This window comes from Talpa europaea (genome assembly GCF_964194135.1).
Source record: "Talpa europaea genome assembly, chromosome: 12".
NCBI lineage: Eukaryota > Metazoa > Chordata > Mammalia > Eulipotyphla > Talpidae > Talpa > Talpa europaea.
In genome coordinates this window covers 70,642,190-70,662,207 of record NC_140079.1, presented here as the reverse complement: position 1 = coordinate 70,662,207, position 20,018 = coordinate 70,642,190, and the positions used below count along the sequence as shown (strand labels likewise).

General features: G+C 55.4%; 1 protein-coding gene across 1 annotated transcript; it reads left to right on the top strand.

The window, feature by feature from the left end:
* On the top strand, positions 1–19,719 carry LOC311182491 (sodium/potassium-transporting ATPase subunit alpha-2; the record flags this gene model as incomplete). The annotated part of the gene is made up of 23 exons (XM_084251316.1): positions 1–12; positions 4,457–4,561; positions 4,775–4,834; positions 6,220–6,423; positions 6,838–6,951; positions 7,197–7,331; positions 8,013–8,130; positions 9,667–9,935; positions 10,688–10,886; positions 11,007–11,116; positions 11,263–11,397; positions 12,074–12,263; positions 12,371–12,546; positions 14,242–14,378; positions 14,738–14,888; positions 14,992–15,160; positions 15,390–15,544; positions 15,787–15,910; positions 16,062–16,207; positions 16,439–16,569; positions 18,448–18,549; positions 18,659–18,750; positions 19,691–19,719. 23 exons carry the CDS (start codon positions 1–3, stop codon positions 19,717–19,719), a joined length of 3,063 nt encoding a protein of 1,020 aa, XP_084107442.1.
* Between the last annotated feature and the right edge of the window lie 299 nt (positions 19,720–20,018).

Genomic DNA, 20,018 nt, shown 5'->3' with positions numbered 1-20,018 from the left:
ATGGGCCGCGGGGTGAGTACCCCCAAGAGTAGGTCTTTTTATAGGGAGGAGCGGGGGTTCTCCAGAGGTGAGGGAGGTGGGCAAGCAGTAAGGATGAGGTGGGATGGGATGTGGAGGGAGGGGGCGGACGCTGACCGAGTGGAATGGTTTGAACTGGGAGCTAAGTCTTAGCTACAAATGCCTGACACATCCACATGCTCTTCTCTTCACCCCCACAACCTGCCCTAAAGCCACACATAATCCTTTTGCTCTCCCTCCACCTCCCTGCACCTGCATCCCTGCTCCTCCCACTGACCAGTCCCACACCTCCCTCCTTACTGCACCTCCAATCTCCCAGGTGGAGGGACTCTTGGTATTGCTAATCCTCCCTCTTCACCTCTCCGGGAAAAGATCCGCTCCCCTGAGAGTCTCAGCTGAGAGCCTGGGGGTCTAAGTCACAGGGAGCATTTGCCCTTGAGCCACTTAGCAGCTTCCCAACACCAGCCTGGGGCCCCAAGGTCCAGAGATGGCTGGGACGGGTGTGGGGAGGAAGAGAGAAGGCCCCCCGGGGCCGGCCGAGCCCAGCACCCCTCCAGATGTCCCGGCAGTGCTGTCTTCAGGCTCTGGGCCATGGACTTTGAGGACTTTCCCAGAGCTGGTGAGAGCTGCCTGTACCCCCAGCCCACCCACTCTGGGCACTCTGCAGCTGGGTATGCCAAAGGGAAGATTAACAGCCACTGAGGGGGCAGGGACAGGGCTTTGAATTCTTGGAAATGAAATTTCCATATGGAGAAAAGTGACCCAGTCCCTCTACATACTGCCTGACTGTTTTCCTTTTGTGGAGCGCTGGAGGGGCAGGGCAGCGGAGAGGGTGCTGAATAAAGTGGGTGCCCGCGGGAAACTGGGGGGGAGTTTCTGGGCCTGGAGGGGTCAGGCAAGGACTTGTTATTGCAACGAGTTTAGCAGCTGGGAAAACTCTCAGCCTGGACACCAGGGTTCCTGAGCTACGGTGGGAGCTATAAATAGAACCAGTGTGTATATGTGTGCATGTGTGTGGAGTGTGTGAATGCATGTGTGTGTGTCTATATGAGTGTGCATGTGTGCGCCCGGCCTGTGCACTCGCCTTAGGCTGGAGTTGGCAGGAATACCACCGATGGGCACCTGTGTCGTGTCTCAGCAGGCGAGTTAGTAAGCTCCATAATTTCAAGCATGGATTAGCATGGATATTTCTGTCCATGAGCATGGATGTCACTGAGTGTGAGCATGGATGTGTGGGGGGATGAGAGTCTGAGTTGCCCATTGGTGCTGTCTGTGAGGTGTGGGTTCCAGAGAGGAAAAGGTCACCACTGTGGGAAAATATCCTGTTTGCGCACCTTACGCCACACCTTGACCTCTCGTGTTCCCCCAGAGAGAGGGGAACCCAGTTGAAGCACAGGACCTCTGAGAAAGGCCAGGCTGAGCCTTGCTACCCCATGACCACAGAAGGAAGGCAGGCAGATGGCCTCTGCCCTGCTCCACTTTGGAACAGGGTGGACCTGTGCTATCTGCCTGGGAGGTCCTACTTGGGGTGTGATCTGACCTTGACTTCTCAGGGGAAACCTAGTGGGGTGGACACTCTCCCTCAACATCCCTGAAGACTCTTTACCTCCACCCCCCGGTAGCAGCAGGTGAAGCGACAGCAGCTGGAAACATATCTGGTTGTTGGGGCAGAGACACTGGGGAAAGTGGGATCTGCAGGATGAAGCTGAGAGTTCAGCTGCCGGAGGGACCCCTGAAGAAAGCACTCCCACCCACATCCTGGTATAGGATTCATTTAACCTCCCATCCCTGTCCCCCAGTCTTTGCTCCAGAACAAGGCCTAATGCCACCCATCACCCTGTGACCATGAAGGGCAGCGTGGGAGCTGGGGGAGAGACGCGGTGGGAGGGAGCCCAGCCTGCTCCAGCTGCCACTGAGATGCTGGAGAAGGGGGGGGGGCACTGGCTGTTTTCCAGCTGCCCCTACTCTGTCCCAGCCTCTAGCTTTCTCAGAAAGAACTCTCTGTTCTCCAGCATTCAAGACCGGAGAGGGGGACTTGTGGTTGGGGAGGGAAGAGGAGGGGGTCCTTGCTTCCTCTCTTTCTTTCTTGCCTGGGCAGCCCGCTGGCCCCAAATCTCTGCAGGCTCCTGGCCGCAGAGTCTGAGATCCCTGCCAGGACAGGAGGAGGGGGAAGGGCAGTGTGTCCAGCTCGCTCGCAGGACACCCGGGTGGAAGCCTAGAGCAGGGGTGCTGCATGGAGCTGCTTAGCTCAGCTGCCATCCAGTACACCAACGTGTGTGGGGCGGAGGTGTTTTTTAACCGTGCTTTCTAGTCTAATCTCCACGAATTTTATTTCACGTCTGATGTTCAGGACTTCTCAGAACACTGTTTCCTTGCCCCCAGCGGCAGCCCCTTCCTCTCTGAATGCCCCGGCCTGTTTCTTCCTGGAAGCTCCTACGGGTCACACTGAAATGCTCTGTCTGATGTCTTGCCTGCGTCCCTTTGCTACCCTCATTCACTTCTCGGACCATTGCCCCCACCTCCCAGCCCCCAAGGACAGAGCCTCAGTGTCCCCAAAATAGCAGGCCTTAGGAAGCCGAAAGCACACTTGATTCAGGACGCCTCATGCGGAAGCAAATGTTAGAACCACTGGTCACCCTGCTGGGAGGAGCGCTCAGGCCACCTCTCCAGGCATCCTTTTACATGGCCAGTGTCCAGGGCACGATGGTCCACCGCAGTGTTCACTGAGGTGCTCCTCTCCCACGCCCCGGTAATCTCACATTCAGACTTCACCCTCTCTGTGTGCTGAGTTCTTGATCTTTCTTGTCCAGGGCAGCGGCCACATTCCTGGGACTGCTCCTGACTCATTGGTGGGGGAAAAATGCCTCACCCCAGCGCACAGAGGGCATTTAGGCCGGTGAAACTATTCTGGATGATACTATAATGGGCACATTTGTCAAACCCATAGAATGTACAGCACCATCAGTGACGCTGGTGTAAGCTGTGGACTTGGCGTGGTTATGATGAGTCAGCGTAGGTTCATCAATTGTAACAAATGCACCATCTGGTGGGGGTGTTGGTGGCAGTGTTGTTGGGATGGGTGTTGATGGTGGGGGAGGCTGTATGTGGGGGCAGGGGGCATGTGGGAACTCTGTTCTTTCTGCTCAGTTTCGCTGTGAAGGTAAAACTGCTCTTTAAAAAAGATTTTTAAAACTGCATTGTTCTGCAAACAAACAAACAAAACCCCAAAACAACAAACTGCTTGGCTGTAGATAATGCCCAGATATTCATTCTATGGCAAAAACAAAGTCTAGTATAGTGTAGCTCATTCCTGAAAACCTAAGCAGCCCTTAGGGCTCAGTGGAGAAATTGGGGCTCAAGGACAGATCGGAGCAGCCCTCCAGGACAAGGACGCATATCCCTCTGTCTGCAGGAAGAAGGAGGACACTGTCTCCAGGCCTTCCACAGCCCCTGCTGTCCTGTCTTCCCAGGACAGCCTCCCCTTGCAAGGAGAGCTTCCTGCCCTCTTTCCCGAAAGTTCCCTGTGAGGCCTGGAAACCTGGGTCCAGGAGACCATAGACTCTGAAATAGAAGGGAGCACAGGGGCTCAAGGGGCTCCAGTTAAAACTGTTACCAACTTCAGCAGAGACCCAGGAATGCCTGGACCCAAGAATGACATGAATTTTAGTTTTAGATTTACTCTCAGAGATAGCTTCTGCTTTTTTTTTGACAAATGGGACCTGGCTCCCTTTTTGTCCAATTGTTCTTGGGGCCTTGAGTCTTGCAAACTGCCTCTTGTCCAGTAGTGGGGCCGCCACCAGCAGGATGGACAAGGTTCCCAGCACACCATGACCCCACTTCCTGGACTTGCTCTGACCCTCCAGCTCCTGGCTTCTCGAAGTCTGAACCCTGCTGAGTCTATTTCCCCACAGTCAGATCTGTAGCTGCCACTGCCCTCCAGACAGGTCCCTGTCCTGACACCTGACTCCCCAGACCTATGTACCCCCAAATCCCTAACTGTCTGTGCTCCTCTGAGAGTAAAGTAGCCAAGATGTTGGTACAAAGACGCTCCTACAGGGCCCTGCCACGCCCCCAACCACCCCAACCCTGTCCACTCCCTTCCAGAATTCTAAATAGCCTAGGATGCAGTTTGTTTGCTTTGTTTGAGCCCTATTTAGCAGCAGGCTTCTTTCAACAAACGGAATCTTAGCAGAACTATTAAACAGCTCAGGGTGGGAACTATGAGTCCCCAGCCCCTCAGTGTCCCCCAAAATGCAAGCATAGAACTCACAGCTCTGCCAGTAGCTTGCAAGCTGAGGGGCTGGGATCCCACCGCCCTCCAACCCCCCGGACTCTCACTGCCTTCACTTTTAGTGTCCCAATTCCCCACTGTCCAGGGGAAGGAGAGGCTCCAGCCTCTGTCCTCCCTGACTCTCTGGACACTCCCTTCCTCTTGCAGGCCGGCCGCGAGTACTCGCCTGCAGCCACCACTGCGGAGAATGGGGGTGGCAAGAAGAAACAGAAAGAGAAAGAGCTGGACGAGCTGAAGAAGGAGGTGGTCATGGTGAGCGCCACAGCCTGCCCAGCGGCCATGAAGGGGCCTGGACTGCGAGAGCTGCCCTGCAGCCCAGTGCACCCAAGAGGCTCTTGCCTATCCCTGCTCCTCGCCTCACCCCTATGCCAGCACTCCCCCCGACCCCAACCCCGCCATCCCCTCATGCACATTCTAGACACAGCCAGCCTCCTTCCCCAGAGTAAAGTGACTTCCCTTCTCCAGGATGACCACAAGCTCTCCCTGGACGAGCTGGGCCGCAAATACCAAGTGGACCTGTCCAAGGTGAGTAGGGGTCCTGGGCAGGCAAGAAGAGGTATGAGATCCCCATAGCCCCAGGGCAGAGGCACCTTAGAATTGCAGCACAACCCTTCACAGATGAGGACGCTGAGGCCCAGGCAGGACTGGCTGATGGCAGAGACAGAACTAGAGCCCAGAGCCCTGCCTCCTGGTCGGTAGCTCTTCACCCATGTACCAGGAGGCCAGGACCCCAGAGGGCCCCCAGGCAGGGCTCTTCCCTGCTCCAAGCAGCTTCAGCAACACACAACCTCTTGCAGAGCTGCTCAGTGGTACGAGCCTGTCACTGTGCTCACGGCTCTGTGCTGGGCCCGCTTTGCACAGCAGCCCCGTGCTGGACGTCACACACGCGTCTCCAGTCCTTACCCCTGCTGGGGAGGAGGGGCTGCATGCTACTCATTAGAGCAAGAAACCCCACAATGGGGAGTAGCTTCCAAGGTCACATCACCACAGTGGCACAGTCAGATTGCTAAGTCTGTCATTTTGAAAAATAAATCATTAATCACGGATTTTGTGGGTGGAAACCCCCTCCTGCAAACCTTCCCGGTCCGCCTCCTACAATTCTATGCCCCCTTCTTCTTGCTTTAGTTCCCTAAATAACCCTTTCACCATCTGGCATAACCTCTATCATTGTGCCACCCTGTAAGACCACATACTCCACAGGTGGGGACTTGGCCGTTGGGGGGGGGGGTGTCTTGTCCATCTTTCTCTGGACCACAGAACTGACATAGAGCCTGGTATGCAGTAGGCGCTCGATGCACATGTATTAAATAAATGAGTGGCAGGCAGAGAGATCAATCAGAAGTGACTGCTGATGGGGTTCAGTCTAGCGGCAGAAAGGGCGCAGATGCTGGGCTGTCATGCAGCAGGGCGAGGGCAGCTCTGGTACCTTCTGAGGGGGTGCAAGGTTGGGTAGAACCCTGAAGACTGGGGAACAAGCCAGGCCATGCCTGCTGGGCAAAGTGACAGATGGCCTCCAAAGCTGATGTAACACTGAGGGTCGGTAACACGGGGATCATTTGGGGTGCCTGGGGAAGGGGACCGCTGAAGGAAGCTGGGGGGAGCTAAGCAAGATGTCTTCCAGGCAGTCTTACCCGGGTTGCCTCAGGAGGAGCTGGTGGCCCAACCAAAATGGGTGTGAATTCTGTGACAAGCAGAGATGGGGACATAGTCAAACCCTCCCCCAACCTTCAGGGACTCCAACAACACACCACAAGGTCACCTCCCCTAGGGCCCTCTCCTGGCCGGCCCTTCTTCCACACATGCAGTTTTCTCTCCATCTGGATGTCTCTCCCTGCCAAGGAGTTGATGCGTGGTGGGGTAGGACTGGTTGGATTTGGATGTGCCTCTCACCCTCTCTTTTCCTCCCTCAGGGCCTCACCAACCAGCGGGCCCAGGACATTCTGGCTCGGGACGGCCCCAACGCCCTCACTCCACCCCCGACGACTCCGGAGTGGGTGAAGTTCTGTCGCCAGCTCTTCGGGGGGTTCTCCATCCTGCTGTGGATTGGGGCCATCCTCTGCTTCCTGGCCTACGGCATCCAGGCTGCCATGGAGGATGAGCCGTCCAATGACAATGTGAGCCAGCATGCTGGGTCAGCCAGCCCGTGACTGCCCAACCTCAAAGCTCCCATATGGCTGGGGGCAGGGAACAGCCCAGTCCTACAGGCCATTCTGCTCCTTAAGCTGATCTCTGTGTACCTTCTCTGTGTATCTGCACACTCATACACGCACATGCACACGCACTTGAAATCACCCATGACCGAGGCAGCCTATCTCCGTTCCTTTGTACGCAAGTGGACTTGCCTCTTGGCCCCGGAGAGAAGCTCTAGTCAAGGTTGTCCCTCAGACGGCCACCTTAGGAGGTTGGGATTAGGAGGGTGAGGTTGGAGAACACTTTCCTCTTCTGGTCACAGACAGGTGACACTGACACTGGGGTGAGTGGCAGCCCAGGGGAGAGGGCAGGTCTCTCTAACTCTGTCTCCTCACCAGCTGTACCTGGGTGTGGTGCTGGCAGCTGTGGTCATCGTCACTGGCTGCTTCTCCTACTATCAGGAGGCCAAGAGCTCCAAGATCATGGACTCCTTCAAGAACATGGTGCCTCAGGTAGCTGGTGGGTCCCAGGCTGGGCATCAGTTCCTGGGAGAGTCCAGCTCCCTTTCTCAGCCCTGTGTGCTGGGAATGGGTCATGAGCCAAGATGCCCTTCTGCTCTCCCATCAGGATCTGGGTTTGTGGCTGAGGGTGCAGGGTTTCTCGCCCTACTTGGGGGGTTAGAGGAATGGTGGGGCCAGCAGGAGAGGAAGGAAGGGGTGGACATGAGCACGTTCTGAGCGCCTACGCCCTTCCACAGCAAGCCCTTGTGGTGCGGGAGGGAGAGAAGATGCAGATCAACGCAGAGGAGGTGGTGGTAGGAGACCTGGTGGAGGTGAAGGGAGGAGACCGTGTGCCCGCTGACCTCCGGATCATCTCCTCACATGGCTGCAAGGTGAAGGGATTGCAGAGCCACTGGCTGGGTCAGAGCAGGCTGCACAGAGGGGAGGGTGCCAGCTAGAGCTCTAAAGATTGGGAGACTCCGGCCCAAATGCCAGCCCTGGGCACACACCTCCCAAGCCAAAACTCGTTTACATGTTTACATGTGGCGTTTGTGCAAGGCTCTGCATCCTGTGCTGGGAGGACCCTGTCCAGGCGGATTTCTCTAATACCCACTTTACAGCAACCACAGACTGAGTACCAATGACCTGTCAGCACTAATGTACATTCACAGATGCTGTCAAATCTGACTCTGCAGGAGGCTGTAATCAAGCAGGGCTGCTGTGCGTGGCCACACAGGCTGTGCTAGGCACTGCCCTAAGAGGTGCCACTGTCACAGACAACAGGGCTGGTGACGCCCCCTGTAGCTGTGCGATGCAGAGATTCTGGCCACATTCCCATTTTACAGACCCGTCAAAGGAGGCTCTGTTGGTTGAGTAACAAGCCCAAGGTCACATAAGAAGCCAGTAAGAGCCAGGTTTCCAGCCAGTGCAGGGACAATAGCTGAGTAATGCTATAAATATGTGATGAGGGCAAGTGTAATTTTGGGTCAGGGAGATTGAGAGCGGTCAGAAGCAGGAGACAGCTGCTTGCCTGTGTGCTTGCCCGCCTGACGGCCACACCCCTTCCTCCTCAGGTGGACAACTCGTCCCTCACAGGAGAGTCTGAGCCCCAGACCCGATCCCCTGAGTTCACCCATGAGAATCCCCTGGAGACCCGCAACATCTGCTTCTTCTCCACCAACTGCGTGGAAGGTGAACAGCAACCTCATTCAGCACAATGGGGGCTTGCTGGGGATGGTGATGGACTACCAGACGGGAGTGGGTTATGTGTTGTACTATGTCTCAAGAGCCCTGCCGGAGGAGTGAGCTGAGGGATCAGAGTCTGAATATTTCAAAATAACTGCCCCCCCCCCCATAGCAGGGTATTGGCTGGGGGAGCCCAACTCCATGGAAAAGTCACCTCCCCATGGGAGCATCTCTATTCTGTCTACCCCAATTCTGGGTGATTCCAAAGCTTTTAGGGTTTGGCTCAAGGTCCCCTACACACGCATGTACACACACACTCGTGAACACACATGCACAAGCCCAAGCCAGCCTCGAGTCTGGACTCTGGTCTATGATGCACCCATCTCTCCAGTTCTGGGACTGGGCATCCCTCTCTCACCCTTAAGCTGTGACGGGGGAGGTGAGGAAGGCTCCAGGCCAGGGGAGCACTTGAGCCCTCCCTGAGCCTCACTTGGGTCTGTGCGTCGATAAAAGAGCTGACTGGTCCCTCACAGACTGCCCCGTTTGCTTCCCACCCGCTTTCTAGTTCTAGAAGAACTGCCTCCCAACAGCAGGGGTCCAACTAAAACCCACTGTGGCCCTGAGGGTCATGCCTGGGAGCCAGGTGGGTGCTGGTGTGGAGGAGGCACGAGAGGAGTGGGAGAGAGAAGGCTCTGAAAGAGGCCTAGGAGGCCTGTGCCCCCCTCCTGCCCCTCCTCCTCCTTTCTCTGGGGTGCATTATGTTTCTCTGGGCTTTCCCTCCTTCAGCAAATTGGAATTACAATGAGAGCCACAACACATTACATTTCCTAAATTTTTAATGTAGAGATTCTGTAATTTGCTCTACATTTCCCACAACTGGTAAATATGCCTGGTAAAATATTTGAATTGCTTATTCTGAATTGACATTTAAATTTGGAGAGGAAATGAACAGAGATAACATTTGCTGAGGGCCTACTATGTGCCAGGCATGGGTCTAGCTGTAGCACAGGTCTCACTCACTTAATACAAAACCTAGTCAGGAATACAAACTGGATTCGGACCCAGGCTTGCTGTTCCAGCTCACACACACTCCCCCTCCCCCAGGACCTTAAGTGTCCCCATCAGGGTCAGTGATTGCCTGGTTCTTCCATAGAGACTCACACCTAACCTGGGCAAGAAAATCCATTAGTGTTTTCTTGCGTTCATAATGTGCTTCAGGATGATAACAAGCGTGACATTGATTTTACTGAAATACTGTAGGCAGTATTTTAATTTCATTTATTGACTCTCCTCAGTTTGAACTCTGAGTTTATTTGCAAAGTTTTCCAGGCCCAACTAGAAGAGACCATTAGCTGCTGTCACATGGAGTCTGGGACTGGTGCTCCATGCAGGGACTTAGCCAGGCGGGTACTGCTCAGGGAGAGCAGCCTCCAGGTCTGAGTCTGACTCCCTTACCTGTGCCACTTTCTTTTCCCAGGAAGGAGGGGAGCCTCAGTCCTGGGCCCCCAGCATACCTAGCCTGGTGTCCTCTCTGTGTTCCAGGCACTGCCAGGGGAATCGTAATCGCCACAGGTGACCGGACAGTGATGGGCCGCATCGCCACCCTGGCCTCAGGCCTGGAGGTGGGCCGGACGCCCATTGCCATGGAGATCGAACACTTTATCCAGCTCATCACGGGGGTGGCCGTCTTCCTGGGTGTCTCCTTCTTCGTGCTCTCCCTCATCCTGGGCTACAGCTGGCTGGAGGCGGTCATCTTCCTTATTGGCATCATCGTGGCCAATGTGCCCGAGGGGCTGCTGGCCACTGTCACCGTGAGTGGTCAGGCTGAGGAGCCACCAGGGCGGTCCTGCCACATCTCCTCAAAAGTGACAGAGACACATAGCTGCACAGCAAGTCTTTTACTTCTGGCCCCTGAAACCATGTCACACTCTCAAGTAATACATGGCTCTGGGTGTGAGCCTGAGCTACTCTGCTGGGTCATGCTCAGCACTCAGTCTCTCTCCTGGAATTTTTCTGGTGGCCTTCCTCGTGGGCCGCTCACCCCCATCCATCTGGAGCCTCTCCTGTGAAGGCTTTCAAGGGTCACCAGTGACTAACTAGCAAATCCAGTGACCTTTTCCCGGCAGTCATCCTTAACTCTGCAGCTGAAATAGATACTCCTAACCAGCCTCCCAAATTCTTTCCTTGGCTGCTATGATGTGTCCCTCTCCTGGCTCGCCTCTCCTCAGTCTCCTGTGGTGTGTCCCCCTAATACCCCCACATCCCCATCCCAGTTCTCAGCTGCAGCTTCCTGCTCTTCCCTTTCCCCTGACAGAGCCCCTCCCCTCCTGGGCCCAGCGCCCTTCTTAGTAGGACTCATACAAAAATCTTCAATCCCCTACTTCACTTCTCACCTAAATATACACCCATGATCTCAGTTCACCACTCACACAGAGCACATTCAGGTCCCACAGGTGCTGTCTTCTGTGGGGTGGAAGGAGGGAGGAGGGATAGAGCCACGGTCTGGATAAGATCATGCATGTCCCCAGTGCAGACTGGGCCTTTCATGCTCCCCTCCTGACAGGTGTGTCTGACGCTGACGGCCAAGCGCATGGCGCGCAAGAACTGCCTGGTGAAGAACCTGGAGGCGGTGGAGACGCTGGGGTCCACGTCCACCATCTGCTCGGACAAGACAGGCACCCTCACCCAGAACCGCATGACTGTCGCCCACATGTGGTTTGACAACCAGATCCACGAGGCCGACACCACAGAAGATCAGTCTGGTGATTGGGTGCCCTGGGACTGAGGGGCCTGCAGGGGTTCAGGCATGCCCTGGTGGTCTGAGGGGAGTGACCGGAGGGCTCTGAGGTGAGCTAGCTCGGATCTCCCTCATGTCCTCCCAGGGGCCACTTTTGACAAGCGCTCCCCCACCTGGACGGCCCTGTCCCGCATTGCTGGTCTCTGCAACCGAGCTGTCTTCAAGGCCGGCCAGGAGAACATCTCTGTGTCCAAGGTAGGATGGGGTGTCTGCATGCCAGCTCAGCTGGCTGTGCCTGTCTTCCCCTCTGAACCTTGTGGGGTTTGGGAGGAGCTGTCTGACCTGCTCCTCAGTGCACACTTCCTTCGGCCCACTGTGACATTTGACCCCCCCTCTGGCAGCGGGACACAGCTGGAGATGCCTCCGAGTCGGCTCTGCTCAAGTGCATCGAGCTGTCCTGCGGCTCCGTGAGGAAGATGAGGGACAGGAACCCCAAGGTGGCAGAGATCCCCTTCAACTCCACCAACAAGTACCAGGTCTGTGGGCTGCTGGGATGAGGAAAGTGCCAGACCCAGAAATGAAGGGCACACAAACCAAAGGGGTATTGCCAATAGGAGAAGAGGGGGCATCTGAGGGGCATGCTCCCTCACACTGCCTCACCCTGGGGCAATTTGGGGACCAGGTCTGGATGCAATCATCCCCTTACTCTGGATTTTCATTCCCTATGACAATCTGTCTGCCGTTGGGTGCTTCTTTACAGAGTACCCCATCCTCTGGTCCAGGTCCCCAAACCTTCCTTCCATCCTGTTCAATTGGACCACACCCTGGAAGGTTCTCAGCCTGTGGGGACCTGTTAGGTGCCGAGTGTGCAGCGTTGACTATTCTATATAAGCTGTGGAGTAAAGCCCCCCTGAGGCCTGTGTGTGTGTGTTGGTGGTTGTGTGCTGTTAAGCCCCAAGCATAGCATCCATCTTAACTGAGTGCTGCTGAGTGATGAATATCTTCCAGAAGGTGACTCTTGGGACTGTGAGTTTTGGGGTTGGGACTGTGAGGTCCGAACACCTGTACAGAAGACGACCCTCTGTTGACCATCGTTCATGGATCGGGCCTGTTTTTATGAGAGTGGTTTCCTAACCAATCTCTGCTCTGTCTTGGGTCCATGCTGGGCACCAGGCACCATGGGTCCCTCTCTAACTGCTGCCCTCTCTCTAGCTGTCCATCCACGAGCGAGAAGACAGCCCTCAGAGCTACGTGCTGGTGATGAAGGGGGCTCCAGAGCGCATCCTGGACCGCTGCTCCTCTATCCTGGTGCAGGGCAAGGAAATCCCTTTGGACAAAGAGATGCAGGATGCCTTCCAGAATGCTTACATGGAGCTGGGAGGCCTGGGAGAGCGTGTGTTGGGTGAGGACGGAGCCGGAGTAAGGCTGAGAGGGGCCCCCAACCTCACCGCTCCCCTGGGGTCTAGGCAGCCACTTCCTGCTCTCATCCCTTCCTTCTGACCCCTTCAGGGTTCTGCCAACTGAATCTGCCATCTGGGAAGTTTCCTCGGGGATTCAAATTTGACACAGATGAGCTGAACTTTCCCACCGAGAAGCTGTGTTTTGTGGGGCTCATGTCCATGATTGACCCTCCCCGGGCAGCCGTGCCTGATGCTGTGGGCAAGTGCCGGAGTGCAGGCATCAAGGTACTGCTCACCCCTGCTCTCCTCCATCCTCTCCCCCAAATACTCAAGGTCATACAGTTGTAGGGGCTAGAGTCCCTTTCCTGCTGAACAAGGCTGTTCCTCTGTCAGGGAAGGTCAAGTCCACCCTGGTGTTCTCACCCTGTCTCCTGTGCTCAGTGGCCCATCTCCCATACCCAGCCTCTCCCGGCCCCACCTCCACTCCAGACACAGCTCCTCTGACTATAAGTTGATGTGGCTCCCATCTTGGACATCAGGGTGTCCTGCCTTCCCATCTACTGCCCACTCTCTCTGCCTATTTGGGATGGGATTCGCAGGCTCCTGTCTGCACCCACTCACTCTCCAGGACCCCCTGGCCTGACTCCAGGCCTCAGCCCACACACCTCACCCAGGTTCTCTGGTCCAAGTGCAATTGCCTCTCAGTGACTACCCGCCTCTGAGCTCCCTTTGTTCTTCACCAGCTATTGTCTTCCAGTTACACACCGGGCACCCGGGCACGGAGCTGGGGACCCACAAACAACAGTCCCTTCCCTCTTGGAGCTTATATTGTTTCCAATGTGCAGCTCTAAAGCTCTCCCTCTTGAATCCCGCCCCCACCCCGCCTCACACACACACACACACACACACACTCACACACAATCACACACGCTGACTTCTGGCAGGAGCCATTGCAGTTAGAGCCCTTGAACACTCACAGCGGGTCAGAATCCATTCACCGTGGATCAGAACTAATATAAACAGTGCGTCCTCAACTGATACAAACAGTGTGTCATCCCATGAGCCTCTGTACGAACCAGGCTCTGCTCTAGACACTGAACCTGCATGATTTCATGTGCTCTGCACAGCAGCAGAGGGGAAACTGAGGCAGAGTCATCTGCCCAAAGCTAGTTCATGGCAGAGCCAGGGTTTAAGCAGCAGCCTGCTATTCCTCACAAGAAGACTTGGAGGATTTCTGAACCCCACTTTGTCTCTCAGGTGGGCACATTATCTCCATTAGAAGTTAAACCAATGGAGACTCTGTAGGTCAGTAGCTTTCCCAAAATAAAATGCTCGTAAGAGGTGCAGGGGGCTGTGAGGAGTTGCCTGCTGGGAAGCCTGTGCTCCCCTGCCCAGGCCACTATCATGGGGGATACCCTGGGAGACACCCCGGGGAGCCAGCACAGGAAGCAGTTAATGCAGCCTCAGAGAACTGAATCATGTTTTACAGCAGCCTGATATTTGATCTGCCTGGTAGGTTAGAGATACTTTGTAAGTCAGCGAGAGGAGAGAGAGAGCACGTCAGGAGCAGGGACAGTGTGTACCCAGTGTGGTCTCTGCTCCGGTGCTGTGGGGGAGGTGGCAGAGGAGCCCTGGGGATTGGGCCAGGGCCAGTGGGAAGGACTTTGCTTAAATGCCAGACATTTAAGCAATGACCCCCTGGTACAACTTGTTGTCTCTTCCAGCTGTACATACACACACACACACACACACACACACAAACTCATATGCACTTACATATCCGAACACATGCACATACACCCAAGCATGCAGCACCCAAACGCACACGGAGCACACATACACACTCACACACATACACAGTTCTATTGTTTTGGCTGGAACCAATCAGCCCCACCATCTAGTAGCCTGGCTTTCCTGACTTTGGGAAAGGAATAAGAGGGAAACATTCACACTGCTTTCCTTTTCATCTCTCCTCACCAGGTGATCATGGTGACTGGGGACCATCCTATCACAGCCAAGGCCATTGCCAAAGGCGTGGGTATCATCTCCGAGGGCAATGAGACAGTGGAGGACATTGCAGCCCGGCTCAATATTCCTGTCAGCCAGGTCAACCCCAGGTGAGGCCTCTGTAGGACCTCTGTCCCCAATCACCTCATCCTCTCCTCCGGAGCCCTGTGTGTTCCCTGAGTGTCTGGTTCCACTTCTGAGATCTTTTCAGCCTTACCTCTGGTCTGTCATCCCAAGTGTGTGCCCAGGCTGAGCAGGTTGGGTCCTCTCTGGACTAGGGTGGCTCTAGGAGGAGACGAAGCATGTGGCTGGGATAATGGTGCCTGCCTGGAGCTAGCAGATATATGGGGCAAACAGGTCTCTGAGTGTTGTGGGAGAGGAGCACTGGGACCCTGGGGACCCTACTTGGCCCCCAGCAGGAGGAAAAGAAGTGGACCAGGCCCCAGCACAGCATCACTGCCCCCTACAGAGAGGCCAAGGCATGTGTGGTGCACGGCTCCGACCTGAAGGACATGAACTCGGAGCAGCTGGATGAGATCCTGCGGAACCACACGGAGATCGTGTTCGCGCGGACGTCCCCGCAGCAGAAGCTCATCATCGTGGAGGGCTGTCAGCGGCAGGTGAGTGGGGCTGGTGGGCACGGGTGGGCTCAGAGCAGGAGCTGGATGAGAGCCAGGTGTGGGCAGGGCCTCCATTCCCCTGCTCCTGGAATCCTCTCCCCAGGGAGCCATCGTGGCGGTGACCGGAGACGGGGTGAATGACTCCCCCGCGCTGAAGAAGGCTGACATCGGCATTGCCATGGGCATCTCGGGCTCTGATGTCTCCAAGCAAGCGGCCGACATGATCCTCCTGGACGACAACTTCGCCTCCATCGTCACAGGCGTGGAGGAGGGTGAGGAGGGGCAGGGCTGGGCTGGCGCCAGGATGCCTGGTACCCAAATATCTCCTTCCGAGGCCCTTTACCCAGTTAGAGCCAAACAGGGGCCCCAAGGACCCCTCAGCCTCCTCTGTGTCCCTCATTTACACTCTTCCTCTCTCAGGAGGACCGGCAGCCATGCCTCGGGCACTGGGGTGGGGAAGGGCCCTCTAATCTCCCTGATGCCCTCAGAACCTCCCCACAGGCCGCCTCATCTTCGACAACCTGAAGAAGTCCATTGCGTACACGCTGACCAGCAACATCCCCGAGATCACCCCCTTCCTGCTCTTCATCATCGCCAACATCCCCCTGCCTCTGGGCACTGTAACCATCCTCTGCATCGACCTGGGCACGGACATGGTGAGGCCGGGGAGCAGAGGGAGCAAGACCGTTGTGTGGGCACAGTGGACAGGAGGGGCAGGGTGGACAGGGAGGAAGGAGGGATGGACTGGGCAGTGACCAGGTAGCAGTGGCCGAAGAGACAACAGGCACAGGCCTGGAAGTTAATGGGGTCTTCATAAGCTGTTGTCAAATTGTGTCAGAGAGTCCTCCCTGCGGTGTCTCCCTTCCAAGCCCACTGTCCCCTCTCCCTCTGCCCGCAGGTCCCTGCCATCTCTTTGGCCTATGAGGCAGCTGAGAGCGACATCATGAAGCGGCAGCCTCGGAACCCACAGACGGACAAGCTGGTGAATGAGCGACTCATCAGCATGGCCTATGGGCAGATTGGTGAGCGGTCCCAGCTTTGGGGGAGGAGCCCTCAGGTTCCAGGGCCATGAACCCGGGAGGTAGGGGCCATTGTCTTGCCCTGGGGCCACCCCTGGTGCTTCTTTCTCAGACCAGACCATACCTTTGCCTCCCCCGCCCCCACCCCCAACAGGGATGATCCAGGCGCTGGGCGGCTTTTTTACCTACTTTGTCATCCTGGCTGAAAATGGCTTCCTGCCCTCACGGCTGCTGGGCATCCGCCTGGACTGGGACGACCGGTCCACCAATGACCTGGAGGACAGCTATGGACAGGAGTGGGTGGGTGGGGATGTGGAGGGGCAGGGTGGGTCCACCAGTGTCCTGAAGGACCACTCCAGACAGGAGTAGATGGGTGGGCCATGATCCTGCAGACCAGTGTGGCTGACCTGGTGGGAGAGGCCACTGGGACCCAGTCTCAGGCAATCTGGGTGCCCAGGGTTGGTCAGTGGCTTGAGCCAGGCTGCCCTCAGGCCCTGTCCTCTCCTCTCACACTCTCCCCCTGCCCCCTAGACCTACGAGCAGCGGAAGGTGGTGGAGTTCACATGCCACACGGCCTTCTTTGCCAGCATCGTGGTGGTGCAGTGGGCCGACCTCATCATCTGCAAGACCCGCCGCAACTCTGTCTTCCAGCAGGGCATGAAGTGAGCGCCCCCACAGGCACCACCCCCACCTCCGGGCTGGGTCTTTCCTCCTTCCTTTCGTTTCTTCCTCCCTCCATTTCTTCCTTTCTCCCCCTCCTCTCTTCACTCCTTTTTTCCCCTCCCTCCCTTCTCTCCATTTCTACTCTACTGACAGTACCCTAGCCTTTGCCCAGCCCAAGTCCAGGGTCTCTGGTGCCCGCACACCAGCAGACAGCTCTCCTTTGTGCGGTGGTGGTGCTGCTATCTTGGGACCTTCATGCTCAGGGTCAGGTTCACAGCCTTCTTATATGTGTTACTGCGTACAGGTCACTGCACTAGTGATCTACAGACTGTGCGACCTCACATAGCTTCACGTAGCTTCATCCCTCCTTATTTTCTACTGGCAACAGTGGGCACATTCCCCAAGTGAGTTCCGTCACAAGTTCTTAGTATGGGATGGGAGGGGGGGTGAGGGCTGTGAAATGCTAAACCCAGGTGCAGTTAGTAACCCTTAAGATGCTAGGAGAGGAAGCGGAGACATCTGGCAGGTAAATAAAAGAGACTCAAAGGAGAGTCCAGTAAGGCAAAACACTACCGGGAAGAGGCAATGGGAAGAGAGCAAAGAGCAGAGTCCGAGAAACTGGGCTCAGTCTGGACTGGGAACTCACTGTGCAGGGAGTGGGGCTGGCAGGTGGAAAAGAAACATCTGCCATGGGGTAGGGCAGTCACACCAAGGCCACAGCCAGGACAGCCAGGCCTCATACCCATCTACCTCCCGGCCCCGGGCACTCGAGATGCTGTCTGCATTATTCAAAATGCGTCTGGAAATCACACGTTTCTGTGGGAAGGCTCCATGCTGACTAAAGTCTCGTTCTTGGTCAAAAGCCAAAAAATTGTATCAAAAGACAACGTGACCACGTGCTAATCCGCCCTCTATTTAGATGCCTGTGTATTATTTCTAGTTTATTTTTCTATTTTGGGATTTATTTATTTTCTTATTGAGGTAACATGAGTTTACAATGTAGGATAGGTTTAGATTAGTTCATTTTCACCAGGGAAACGCACTCCATCCTGACTAGCAGAGCAGCTTGTGAGACAATTCATGAAAACGTGGCCTCTAAAGAGGAAAATTGAGAGGGATGTCAGCGGGGAGTGAAAAGTTTGGGAACCACTGTCTGAGCCATAAAAGAGGTGCAGAGGGGTAGTAAGCACTTGCCATGTTCTAGAATTTTCTAAGAGTTCACTCCCATCATCTACAATGAGGATAAAATCTGCATTTCACAGAGAAGGAACAAGAGAAATCAAGGGCCTCTACTTACATTGAAAAGCTAGCAGGTGGCAGAGCTGGGACTAGACTATCTGACGCCAAAAGCTGCCAGGGTCTGATCTGTCCAGCTTTCTATGCTGATGCGTAAACACATAGAGGCACTTACTACCTGGCAAGCCTTCCCTTTGTTGAGTACTTACATTCTCTTTATTGAGTCTCCACAACCAAAGAAAAACCAGCCAGGGTGACGAAGAGCTGGAAGCGCTTGAGCCCCTTGCTGGGGAGACCAGACTTGGGGCCACTGTTGACTTTGCTTGAGGATTTGAAAGGAAGCTTGTGTAGCACACAGCTTCTCCAGCACAGAGCACAGCATCCAGCACACAGGGAACATGTATTAAATGAATGAATGTACATGCTAGACAACCGTCAGGTTGAATCAGTGAGCAGAGAAAATAACTTCTTACTTTGACTACACCAAGCATGAGAAAAGGGTGTTCAAGGGCACTGGGGAAGGCATCTTTGCAAGCTCCCCTCACATTGCTTCACTCCTTTCCCTGTCCCAGAGGCTCCCAGGCCTCCCCCTTCTGACCCCCTTCCAATGCTACCTACCCCTCCTTCTTCTGCCTTTCCAGGAACAAGATTCTGATTTTCGGGCTCCTGGAGGAGACGGCGCTGGCTGCCTTCCTGTCCTACTGCCCGGGCATGGGCGTGGCCCTGCGCATGTACCCGCTCAAGTGAGTGTCTCTGCAGCGGGCCTGTGCCACTAGAGTCAGGGCTGCCAAGTCTTTCATGTCATCCCACCAGGCCGGCCTCTGAGCTTCAGCACTGTCTTGTTTTTTTCAGGGTCACGTGGTGGTTCTGTGCCTTCCCTTATAGCCTCCTCATCTTCATCTATGATGAGGTGCGAAAGCTTATCCTGAGGCGATATCCAGGAGGTAAGACCCCCCCACCACTAATCACCCCCTAGATATAGGCACCCCCATGGCTGCCTGTCTGCTGACCTCCAGACTCCAAACTCATTCCAATGTGGGACCCCAGCTCCCTTTCTGGATCCCAGTCCTTCATGCCCTCAAAACCTGAGGTCTGGGTCTTTGGAGCTCTGACTCCTGTGTACCTTCTTCCTGGCCCTCTCTTCTCAGTTTTAAGTCCCACTGACCCACAGCTGGTCCCTAACTCCTTTCCCCCCCACCCAACCCAGTGTCAATCATATCCGAGCCAGAGGGCCCTGCCAGGTCATCTTGTTCCACCTGCACATTTCACAGACGAGAAGGGGAGAAGAAAACTTATTTATCAGGGTCATCAAGCAGGGAGGGCATACCTGGTACTAGAGCCCAAGCCTCCTGAATCCCAGGCAGCAGCCAACAGTACTTTTTCCCAACAAGCATTTTTGATCACTTGCCAAAAGTTGAGAGCACATGACCACACCAAGTGTGGTCCCCGGCAGCTGCTGGCTTTGGCCTGCCCAGTAACGTGCTCATGTGTTTTTCATTGGCCCAATATCTAAAATGTAGGGGCTTTCACGCAACACCAGCATTTCTGATGGCTGTGAAGTGCCCAGAGCAGCCACACTCTGCCTGGCACGTTGGAGCCGCCCTCCTAGGTTCCACTTGTCCCATGAACACCTTGCAGGCATTTCCCACGCGCTGGCCTGTCGCCACTCTAAAGGTGATCTCCTCCAAATGCACCTCCACTTCGCCTTCCCCTGATCTAGACCTCAGCCCACTGGGCTTCCACCTGCCCCTCCGCCTGCCCTTTTCACACCTTCTCTCCCACCCCTCTTGCCGCACCTGGCCTTAACCACCAAACTCTTAGGGGACTTGTCACGTGCTTCCTTTTAAACTTTTGCTACAGCCCCTACCCTAATCTCTCTGACAGGCTGGGTGGAGAAGGAGACTTACTACTGAACACGTTGGAGAGAAGAACCAGGCTCTGGAAGATGGGGTGCCCAGGAGGTGTTGGGGGATGTAGATGGGGAGGGGTGGACAATGCTGGGGTAGTATTGGGGGGAAGATATGGAGAGAATGAGGCAACAAGGACAGACTAAGTAGACAATGGGTAAAAAAAAAATCTGGGGTTGCCCCTACTGAGCCATGAGATCCCACCTCACATGAGGACACCTCCTAAGATCCTCCACCCTCCTCCACTGTGCTATCCAGCTTTTCCAGGAATTGGAAAATCCCAGGCCTCCCCACCCCCTCTCTCT